Source organism: Meles meles, chromosome 15 (genome assembly GCF_922984935.1).
Source record: "Meles meles chromosome 15, mMelMel3.1 paternal haplotype, whole genome shotgun sequence".
In the NCBI taxonomy this organism is placed as follows: Eukaryota; Metazoa; Chordata; class Mammalia; order Carnivora; family Mustelidae; genus Meles; species Meles meles.
The window spans coordinates 31,497,668-31,509,904 of record NC_060080.1 but is presented as its reverse complement, the minus strand read 5'-3'; the positions used below and the strand labels follow the sequence as shown (position 1 = coordinate 31,509,904).

At 37.0% G+C, this 12,237-nt stretch overlaps 1 protein-coding gene across 4 annotated transcripts in view; it reads left to right on the top strand.

Annotated features, from left to right (window-relative positions):
- Positions 1 to 12,237, top strand: part of SOS1 (SOS Ras/Rac guanine nucleotide exchange factor 1) — a 151,924-nt gene that overhangs the window by 128,574 nt on the left and 11,113 nt on the right. For all 4 annotated transcript variants that reach the window (XM_045978794.1, XM_045978792.1, XM_045978791.1 and 1 more), the window contains 3 exons: positions 7,882 to 8,054; positions 8,275 to 8,391; positions 9,908 to 10,172. In XM_045978794.1, the coding sequence (XP_045834750.1) occupies positions 7,882 to 8,054; positions 8,275 to 8,391; positions 9,908 to 10,172 (555 nt within the window). The remainder of the gene's footprint in view (positions 1 to 7,881; positions 8,055 to 8,274; positions 8,392 to 9,907; positions 10,173 to 12,237) is intronic.

Below are 12,237 nucleotides of genomic sequence, written 5' to 3'. Positions count from 1 at the left end.
GCTAAAAGTCATAGAGCGCGTGCATCTTTGAGCCCACATCTTTTGCACATCAAAACTTTGCCCAAGACTGAGGTATGTACCATCCAAACCTTCACCCTTCGTGTAGGCGCCTCTATCCGACTCCGTCACCGGATTTGCTGTATTTCATAGCTTCAGTATCTCTTTCACAACTGGTTTCTTTTCTCTGTTTTTATATATGCTCTTACTGAATGCTTACAAACATTATGCTATTACACAATTATGGTTTAGGTTTTTTAGTTCCTGGTATATTTACATCTAGCCTTTTCTTCCTCTACAGCTGTATATTTTCCACAAAGCTTTAAGTTATACTGCACTTAATTTTTTTATGTGTTACCTCCTGTGTTATGTGTTACCTCCTGAAATTTTTTCATTTAATATATCATACTTTCCCATAGCTTTTGTTCAGGCTTTACAACCAACGACTTTTGTATTTCCTTCTTAACCTTTTTCTATGCACATGGTATATAGTCATAATTATATGATATGTACACATATTATTTACTTCTTTAACTTACTGTAGCTTAAATACATTGTCATGTTTTATCAGTCTACATAATGTCATTTTAATGGCTACATAATATTCCATAAAGTTGGTATGACAGTTTATTTAACTGTTGCTCTATGATTTTTTGCTTTCCTAAATAATGTTATAATCAATATCTTCATATTAATGCCTTTTGTCTGTATTTGAGAATTTTTTTTGAACTAGATAACCAATCTAGCCAAATATTTTATATCTAGCTGGGAATTTCTCAAGTCAAAACTTTATCAGTCTGCCTTTTTTATTTTTATTTTTATAAAAATAAATTTTTTATTCTTATTCTCCAAGAATTAGAATTATAGTTCTATAATTAGAATTAATTATAATTATAATTATATATATATAATATATATATAATATATTATATATATAATATATAATATATATAATATATATATATAATTATATATATATAATTATAATTATAGAATTATAAAATTCTATAATCTGTCCATCTTCCCCATTCTGTTGTTTCTAACCTTAGAAAATTCTTCCAGGCTAGTAATTTAATATTGCAGCCATATTTTCTTCTGGCTTTACAATTATATTTAACTCTTTAATCAAAGTCTCTTTTAGATATCATATGAAACCTTCAAACTTATTTCTCCACCAAATTATTTGTTGACCCATGTTTATTGAGTAATTTTCCTTATGCCCATTTATATATGGTACCTCTTTCTTTAATAAATACTATTTCCCATTAACTACTTATACTGGTGCTCCAGTTTTTAATGACTGGCACTTTATAATCTCTGATTCTCAACAAGGAGCAGTTTTTCCCCCCAGAGAACACTTAGCTATGTCTGGACACACTTTTTGTTGTACAGGGAAGGTGCTAGCGGCTAGTGGGTAGAAGGCAGGAATGTTGCTAACATCCTACAGTGCACAGGACAGCCCCTGACAACAAAGAATTATCCAGTCCAAAAGGTCAGTAATGCCCAAGGCTTAGAAACCTTGCTTTATAGTGTTTTCATATATGACAAAGTTGGTTCTTCAATGCTGCTTCAGTATTTTTTTTGCCAATTTTGTCTCTGAACTTTATAATGGGGGAGCGTGATAATTCCCCAAAATACAGTTAGAACAGTCTATCAGTTAATTTGGAAAGAAAATTTATGATACTTAACATTCCCCTAAGTACTTTTGGTTGTGAATGGTATTCATTTTTTAATAATCAATTACCCTTAAATCTAAGAATTTTTAATTTCCTTAAATTTTCTAAATATTTAATCATATCTCTTCCTTTGATCTTATTTCTGTGTTAGGCTTTAGGACATTGATTATACCTTCCCAAACAAAGATTAGAGAATAATGATAAAAATAGGTAGTTCTGTTTTAATTTCAGTTTCAGTGGGAATAGGTGTAATTCTGGTATTTGATTGATTAGATGCTTTTTATTATGTTAAAGTTTCTTCGTAGTTATCTTCTGTGTTTTTGTTAGCGAATACATTTACTTTTGTAATAGTTTGCCATCTTAGTAGGGGAAAAATAATTTTTCTTGCTTGGCAGATTAAAATTATAGATTTACTAATCCTGAACTTTCCTATTTACTAATATTAAACCTTATTTATTCATAATAGATTGATCTTTTAAGTGTAAAATGAATTCTATTCATTATCATTTTATTTAGGATTTTTATATCCATCTACATAAATGAGATTGGTCTGAGATTTTTCTTTGTGCTATGTTTACAGCTTTTGTTATTTTAGTTATATTTACTTTGTAACATGAGTTCAGTAGCTTTTCATCTTACTCTGTTCTGGAGTATCATGAAATGATCTAGCCTTTAAACTCTGTAAGAGGCCAAAAGAAAAACCATCTGGGCCTGCAGTCTTTTTTTTTTTTTTCCATTTTATTTATTTTTTCAGCGTAACAGTATTCATTCTTTTTGGCCTGCAGTCTTTTATAGGATGTAATTCTTTAGCAACATTTTCATTTCTTCCTTAATTTTTTTCTATTTCTGCTTTCTGCTACACACTTGTCTCGTTTCATTATTTTAAAAATACTAGTAGTCAGTTATATCTACCAAAACATTATTTTTTAAATTGTTCTATTTGTAATATTCTTCCCTTTTCTATTTTTACTTGTTTTACTTTGCTTTTTACTTCAAAAAAATAAAAAAAAAATTTTAAGATTTTATTTATTTATTTGACAGACAGAGGTCACAAGTAGGCAGAGAGGCAGGCAGAGGGGGAGGGGGAAGCAGTCTCCCTGCTGAGCAGAGAGCCTGATGTGGGGCTCCATCCTAGGACCCTGAGATCATGACCTGAGCTGAAGGCAGAGGCTTAACCCATCGAACTGCCCAGGCGCCCCCAAAAAGATAAAAGATAAAATCTTAAACAATAATTACTCTCTTCCCTTGTTTTCTATATCATGTATTACTTTTTATCATTATTCATTTATTTTTTTTCCTGAGAACTTTTTGTTCCCCACTTAACATTCTTGGCAAAACTATTGAGTTCATTTATTTTCTCTTTCTGGGAGAACTTTTTTTTCCCTTTTTTTTTTTTTTTTTTTAATTATAAGAATACAGATTGAGGGGCACCTGGGTGACTCAGTTGGTTAAGCATCTGCCTTGGGCTCAGGTCATGATCCCAGGGTCCTGGGTTCAAGTGATGTGTTGGGCTTCCTGCTCAGTGGGGAGCCTGCTTCTCCCTCTTCCCTGCCCCCTAGCTCATGCTCTTTTTCTATCTCTCTCTTTCCCTCCCTCTCTCTCTCTCAAGTAAATCAATAAAATCTTTTTTTAAAAAAAGGTACAAGGGGGTGCCTGGGTGGCTCAGTGGGTTAAGCCTCTGCCTTCAGCTCAGGTCATGATCTCAGGGTCCTAGGATGGAGCCCCACATCAGGCTCTCTGCTCAGCGGGGAGCCTGCTTCCCTCCTCTTTCTGCCTGCCTCTCTGCCTACTTGTGATCTCTGTCTGTCAAATAAATAAATAAAATCTTTTTAAAAAATAAAAAATTTTAAAAATTTTAAAAAGGTACAAATTCAGTCAGATTTAATTTTTAAAATTGAATATATCTTACATAAGATCTTGTAAGCTAGAAATGTAGATAGTGCCCTATGTGGGCATTACAGAAGACGCACCGACCTTCCACAGTTCCAAGAGGAAAGAGTGTAAAGACAATTTGATAAGGAGTTAAGGAACAATTTAAAAATAGTTTGCAAAAAGAGAATCAAGAAGCAGATGTATTAAACTCAGTGTATTTGAAGCGTGGTGACTATGGTGTGAGTTCATACAAGGGAGCCTTGGAAGGACCTGGGCCAGCCTGATACTCATTTCATGCAGTCCGTACACAAATATTTCTGGACTACCTCTGAAGTATCAGGGACTGTGTCAGGTGCTTAGAAAAAGTGAAAACTATATAGTCCCTCCGTGTGCTTATCTTCCTGGTTATTGAGCCTTTTCTGTTTCAAGGTCAGTTCCCCTACCTCTAAGAAGATCTTGTTCCCCAGTGCCTGGGGTTAGCCACACAGTCTTCCATGGTTCTGACCCGAGGGTAGAGCCAGATGTTCTTGCTCCTGCTTACTTCTGACTCGTCTGTGTGTGCAGCTTGCAGAAACTCCTTCCAGATTCTTATCCTTAATTATGGGGACTGGATTTTTGGATTTTTCCCCCTCTCTATGGGAGGGTCAGGGATAGTATCTGACACTTTCACTTCCTCTGTCCCCTTGCCAGAGTTCTAACGCAGGGCTTTTGCTGGCACTACACCATTTACAGAATAAAAGTCAGGCCGCTTCTCCTTCTGAGCTTTTCCCACACTGAGTCTGTATCTCCGTTTTCCTCCATATACCAAAGTGGTGTATATATACACACACACACACATATATCACTATCTATCTATCTATCTATCTATCTATATATATATATATATATAGGCAAACTAACATTTCCTCTAAGGTAAAAGGACGTAGATTCTTTCTTCAGCCAAGCCTCACCTCTGCACAAACACCCAAGTCTGGAGCATGAGCTTTGCTCTTTCCTTTCATACAGCTCTTAGTTTCGTGTTCTCCTTCTGTTTCTTGTGAGTCTGCTTCCTCTCACTCTTGTTTCGTGCTGTTATAGGATTGACTCCTATGTGTCTTGCATCCTGAGCTGTTCTTTCTCTTCTATTCTGAAATAATCCACTGAGCCACCCAGGTGCCCCTGTGCTGCTTTTTATTCACGCAGAAACAGTGTTGAATGCCTCTACATACCAAGCCCGGGGCTAGGTGTCAAGAATCAAGAGACAAAACACAGTCTTACCCTCAATAAGCTCTCTTCAAAGAGCAGAAAAATGGGCGCCTGGGTGGCTCAGTGGTTTAAGCCGCTGCCTTCGGCTCAGGTCATGATCTCAGGGTCCTGGGATCAAGTCCCGCATCGGGCTCTCTGCTCGGCAGGGAGCCTGCTTCCCTCTCACTCTCTCTGCCTGCCTCTCTGCCTACTTGTGATCTCTCTCTGTCAAATAAGTAAATAAAATCTTTAAAAAAAAAAAAAAAAGAGCAGAAAAATAAATTACATGTAGTACATGTAATATTGCATCACAGAAATGTATCAAATGAAGTATGAACCCAGAACCTTGAGCAGCCACTTTTTCCCTAGAAAGGCTGGAAAAGGCATCAGCAACCATGTGATGCACCTCTTACACCTCTTCATTATCTATGGTCTAACGCTCCACTTTCCCTGTCCCCAAACAGCTGTCACCAGAGCAGGGTATGTAAAATGATCTATTGAAAAAAATTAACCTTTGGATTTTTAACCTATATGATTAACCTATATGATATTCAGGTCTATTTATAGATTTGTAGTACATTTTTTACTTAAACTATATATATAGAGAGAGAGGATCCATGCTTAAACATTTTTTTTTTACTGATGGTCGTGTATGATCAACAAAATTTGGATACCACCTCTTTGATCATTTGTTTTCCTTTTAACTAGCCATTAATGTATAAAATAACTTCTAGATTCTGTCCTGAGCTCTCCCAAAATGCTACTTGTAAGCATTTTCACAACTTCAAGTATACTTTCAACAGCTACAATATCCGATAACTGATTATCCCCCTTGTTCCCAGGGGCCGTCATTATACCACCACCCAGTCAGCCAGCCAGGCAAAGAGCTGAGTCCACCTTCTCACCTGCCCGGTCCCTGCCCTGCCCGCTTCAGTTAATCCGTTGCTGTGTAGTCTGCCCCTTAAATACACATACACTTCACTCTGTCCCTGGAAACCCTCAGACAGCCATCAACAGCTCACCAGGACCACGTTCATCCTAACTGCTCATCCTGCTTCTAATCTGAACTCCTTCTAACCCATTTGGCTTCATAGCACAGCCAGAGTAATCCTTCTAGAATGCAAAGATGCTAATAATCTCCTAACTGTGAATAAAAATTAAGCTCTTTTTAAAAAAGGCTCTTCATGATCCAATCCAGCTGCTGCTACCCACAGACCCTTCACAGTCGGGCTGTCAGTGTGTGACCAGTATGGAAAGTTGACTCCAGGGTGCCCTGAAATAATCGTACTATATGGATATGTGTGTCCGACTGAACACTGAGCTGAGTGCATCATGCGACAGAGCATAGTGGAGCATATAACTGGCTGCAAGTAAAAGAGCCAAGTGACAGGCAGATGTGGACGATAAAAAGCCTGTGTATATGAGAACTCGTGGTACATCTGTCTTACGAATGCGAATCAAGGGTAGCCAGGTGCTAAGAGCAAGCCAACAAAGACACTTAAAAACTGGATACTTTTTAGAACCCAAACAGGCATTGATGTCTATCATGTTTCATTATTGCTGACTTGTTCACTGAGTTTGAGTCATTTAATCTTTTCAAGAAGGTGGCCAAATATTCTAGCATTTGAAAATAGGCCTCTATCACAAAAGCCTTCAGAACCACTGAACTGTGATCAGAACAAAAGTGCCTGTTGTTTTGTTCCTTCTGCTCCTTCTCCTGCTACAGTGCACAGCCTGTAGCAGGGGGGTCAGGACTCCTAAGCCCTTGCCTGTGTCTGTCTTCATACCCTGCACGCTGCCTCCCCCAGTACAGTGTCCTTCCATCTCACTCAGTTACACTGCACCTCATTTTTGAGATTTTCTGTAAACATCACTTCATCTGTGATGCTTTTTCTGTTCCCACCAACCCAAGGCAGAGTCAGGCATACCTTTTCACCCTCCTAGCATCTTACGCATGACCACTAATATGGTACTTACCCAACTGTACTGTAGCCTGCATTCAAAGCTCTGAGCTCCTTGAGACCCGGGACTGTGCGTCTCATTCGTCTTTGTATCTGCAGTACGTAATGCAGTGCTGGGTGTGCAGAAGAGACTCAGTGCTTGTGGACTGGGAGAATGAACTCAGAGCTTCAGACACACCCTCTCTTTCCCCAAAGCATCACAGTCAGTACTTCCGGGGGGAAAGGCAGAAGCTTAAGAGAATAGGCCAAGACTAGCAACAATAGCATCAACAATCACAACCACAACTAATGAAGCATTTACTTTTGTCAGGCCCTATTCTAAGCATATACATAAACTTACTTACTTCTCAAAGCTATCATCATTTTACAGATGAGAAAACCAAGGCAGAGAGAAGCTAAGCAACTTGCACAAGACCGCACAAGTAGAAAGCAGAATTGGCTCCAGGACCTTTATGCTAGAACAGAAAGGAACTAAAGGTGCTCCTGGCACCAGAGGGCCTTGTAAAGAATGAAAGTGCCTGTTGTTTGGATCCTTTTCCTCCTCCTCCTGTGTACAACCTACAGTGATGTAGAAACAGGAGCTCAATTATGAGACTGCCAATTAAGAGACTAATTCTAGAAGTCCTGAAGACTAGAACAGACATAAATAATATGCAGTACTGTGTTCAATAGGCTTGCAGATCCTTCCACATTCCCATGAGTAACCCTATACAAACAGTACTATGTCTGAATCACAAATCCTAACAGCCTTTGAATAAGCAGAAAATATGATCCCTTAAATTTAACATTTTCCCTTTTGGCCAGAAATGTGTGTTATTAAGTGATGGGTTATACTCAAAGTTCCTTTAACAGTGACATGTCAAATACCATATGGTTTTGGAGATATGGAAAATTGAGTTATTCCTCCTGATAAAGCTGTTAAATTTTGTTAAACTTGGTCTCTCTTTTTCTCCTGTATTTATTATACTTAAGGGTCAAAGAGGAATTTGATACTTAGTTAGCTGGTTTCTCATTGAATGGAAATCTATGCCTTAAATCTTTGGTTATGGTGATTGAGATAGTACAATGTAATATGCCAACGATTACTGACAAAGAAAAAGAACTAGCTGGTTCCTTTTTTATCCTTCAAATAATTTTATTATATCTTCTAGGAATTTATCTAACTAATATCTTGAAAACAGAAGAAGGCAACCCTGAGGTCCTCAAAAGGCATGGAAAAGAGCTTATAAACTTTAGCAAAAGGAGGAAAGTAGCAGAAATAACAGGAGAGATCCAGCAGTACCAAAATCAGCCTTATTGTTTACGAGTAGAATCAGATATCAAAGTAAGTTGAATTATTTGAAGATGCATCTTTCCGATTAAGTTGATAAACCGGCTGATGAAAGGCAAGTTTATTTCATAGAGGAGATAAAGGAAAATAAAGCTAAAAATAACTCGGATTTTCTTATACTGTTAAATGGTTTCTTAAGTTACTTTTGTGAATTTCAAACTGCATTTTAAATACTTGATATTAATAATTGTTTATTTCTTTGCATTTATTTTAGAGGTTCTTTGAAAATTTGAATCCAATGGGAAGTAGCATGGAAAAAGAATTTACAGATTATCTTTTCAACAAATCCCTAGAAATAGAACCACGAAACCCTAAGCCTCTTCCAAGATTTGTAAGCATTCACATTTCTGTTTTTTTCATATTTATATATTTTTGCAGTTATCTGTGTCTGGTGATGTCATCACTACCATATGTGTTCCGCAGATTAGTTTTCCATGAGGGCATTCAGGGATGAAGTGTACATGTGATGGATAAAAGTAATGAATAAATATCCCACTTGACTGCAAATAAGTGAGCATTATTAGTAATCTAAAAAAAATCCTGATAGATGATAGATGAAGAAATTGGCAAATATGTTTTTTTTAAACAAAAATGTTGAGCTGTAAGGGCAGGAAATTTGATTAATTTATACTAATTCACTTATAATAAACATGCATTTATGACTTTTTTCTAAAGTAATGACTTATGAGAACTTTTAACCATGAATCATTAGCCATAAAAATAACAAGTTTGGTTAAAGATACTTTTGGCGGGAAAGTAAAGTTTCCATTGTTTCTTAGTGCCTGGCCAGTTTTACATATAGTATCATCACCACACTGGTCTGAATATCTGTCTTGTTCACAAGAAAGTAAAAAAATCAAGAAGTAAATATAAATGGCTTCCTTAGTAACCAAGATAAATTTCAAAGTCTCTGTAAAGAGACTTTGAAATTTATCTTGGTTACTAAACTGGAAGGGGAGATGAACCATGAGAGACTATGGACTCTGAAAAACAACCAGAGGGTTATGAAGGGGCGGCGGGAGGGGGTGGGGTGGGGTGGGAGGTTGAGGAACCAGGTGGTGGGTAATAGGGAGGGCACGTACTGCATGGAGCACTGGGTGTGATGCCAAAACAATGAACACTGTTATGCTGTAAATAAGCAAATAAAAATAAATTAATTAAAAAAAATAAAAATAAAATAAAAAAAGTCTCTGTAAACTAAAGGTTATGCAATTAACTCCCAATAAAATTTCTCAAGGCCTAAAATGGTTTTTTAAAAGATGGATTAAAAACAGCAAATTAGACATAGCTATATAGTCTTGCTCCAAAGAGGCTTGCTAATAGCACTAAGAAAATTTCACAAAACTAATATACACACACACAGATGAAAACTGAAGCAATTTAATGCATTTGTAAATAGCTCAAATGATTCCAGCATCACAGTATTACAGCATCGTAAGGTATCATAGTTCATAATAACGATCCTGGTTTTTCCAGCAAGGTTAAATTAGTTCAACAAGGTCTGTTTAAAAAGCCAGAGAAATCTACAGCATATCTTAGAAATATTTCCATTCAAAAATATTAAGATAAAAATATTAAAGATAACAAATACTCCAGTATTTTTAGGACTAAAACTCAGCTATTTAAAAAAAAAAATCATTGCCTAACATTTTAGATAGCCAAAATTGGATGGAAATGGGATGTTAATATTTTAACTTGGACACTTTGATTTTAATCATTATATAACTTCTTTAGTAGTGGTTTATGGTTTTCCTAGATATTATTTGAGTTTTACCCAGGCATATAGAGAAAAACTTTCTTTCTGTCATGGTGTTGTAAATACTGTGTTTCTTTTATTATATCTGCAGCCAAAAAAATATAGCTATCCCCTAAAATCTCCTGGTGTTCGTCCATCAAACCCAAGACCAGGTACCATGAGACATCCCACACCTCTGCAGCAGGAGCCAAGGAAAATTAGTTATAGTAGGATCCCTGAAAGTGAAACAGAAAGTACAGCATCTGCACCAAATTCTCCAAGAACACCGTTAACACCTCCTCCTGCGTCTGGTGCTTCTAGTACCACCGATGTTTGCAGCGTTTTTGATTCCGATCATTCGAGCCCTTTTCACTCAAGTAGGTGCTAATATTCTAAGTGCTTTAAAGTAATTGGTAGGTGAAAAGAATCTGTGTAACTTTTTTATTTTTTGTAAATTTGTAGACAAGTACCGTTTCAAAAGATATTATAAAAATATAAAGCAAATTATAAACCCCAGCAACTTGAAATTTTAAAAAACCTACTAGAATAGCGTTCTTTAAATTTATTATACTTTACCAGAAGGTCTGGTGACAAAATTGGTAATTGAAATGCGATTTGAGCATTTGTTTTCAACTGATGAATTTAACATGCGTTCCTCGTATCTAGAAGAAACAAAGATAACTCCTAAAATCTGCAAGGATTTTCAGTCCAGTTCTTTAAATGCTGCCTCCAAAAATACTATATTTGAATACTACTCAGTACATCCTTCCCTTTCCACCAAACTCTGTGGGTTTCAAATTTTCCAGCAAGTATCCAGTTTAAACTCCTACTTAACCCTTTTTCAGTCTGCACCATCCGGCACTACTGCAGAGCACTGCTGCTCCACTGCCTGTGCTTTCGAGCCCAGCCGCACAGATCTGGCAGACTGCACGCTACTGCGCCTTCCTTTCTTATTTCTGGATCAGTGCTGTCTAGCAGAAATACAATGTGAGCCACGTGTGTACGTTAAGTGTTCTATAGCCACATTTAGACAGCAAAAAGAATTAAGTGAAATTAATTTTAATAATATATTTTATTTAACTTAGTGTGTTAAGCTGCAGTATTATCACTGCAACGTGAAGTCAAAGATAAAAATTTATTGAGCTATTTTACATTCTCCTTTTTGTTCTAAATCATCAAAATCCAGTATGGATTTCACACCTACAGCACACCTCAACTCAGACTAGACACATTCACGTGCTTGTTAATCCACATACGGCTAGTGACTTCAAAACACCACAGCTCAGGGCGCCTGGGTGGCTCAGTGGGTTAAGCCGCTGCCTTCGGCTCAGGTCATGATCTCAGGGTCCTGGGGTCGAGTCCCGCATCGGGCTCTCTGCTCAGCAGGGAGCCTGCTTCCCTCTCTCTCTCTCTCTCTCTGCCTGCCTCTCTATCTACTTGTGATCTCTATCAAATAAATAAACAAAATCTTTAAAAAAAAAAAAAAAAAACCACAGCTCAGCTCCATCCCTTGGAAGGGGCTGCGTTTCATATGTAGGTCACCCTGCTTCCACTCATCTTCTAGTCAATACCAAGTGGAGCTTTAGAGCTGTAAGAGCACATGATCTCTTTCTGTTTGCTCAGTACTAAATCAAAACTTGAATCCCATCACCTTTACCCTCCTCAGCCACTTCCACATGCTCTTCCCATTGGCTGTCTGAGCTCATGTACAGATCAGGTCCTACACTGGTAACCGACAGAGCAGAATCCAGTCCCCAGAGACAACATGTTTTTATTGTGGGGAAGGAGGTCGAGAAGCGGGTGACCTAGGAGTTAGAATCCGATGTGGGATCTCAGTCTGCTAGTGAGCTTTCTGATTTTAGATAAAAGACTTTCTGTGCCTTCTGGGAATCCAGCTATAATTTTAAGGTTTCTTCCAATTCAGAGGCTATACCTTTTTAACAAAAATCAACTAAAATTATTCTTCTAAGATTTGGTCCAGAATCCTATTTATTTATTCCTGTGTTGTACATACATTCCTAGTTAGCCAACAGTTTGTCCTGTCTTTTTACCACCTAAAGTGTGTTTGAACTACTACATCTTGGCTTTATTTGGCTACTGGGCATTATGGAGTCACGTTATATACATACTAAGCTACCAGGTATTTTTGGTAAGTTCAAACAAACACCAGGTAAAAAAAATTCCCATTTATTTTCCCCAATTCATAAACCCTCTCAAATTAAGTAATAAAACCAGCACTTTTTGCAGTATACCCAACCCAAAATCATTATTAATTCTGTTTGCGGGATTTTTTTTCTTAGTGCAGATAGCTGTGGTCTTTTTATAAAGATTCCCGCATAAATAAATTATTGAAATCATGTGAAAGCTATCAATTGCAAATTCTACTTCTCTCAGTTTAAACAGTAGCTAAAAATGGGAGGTAAGCACATTAACATTCCCTAC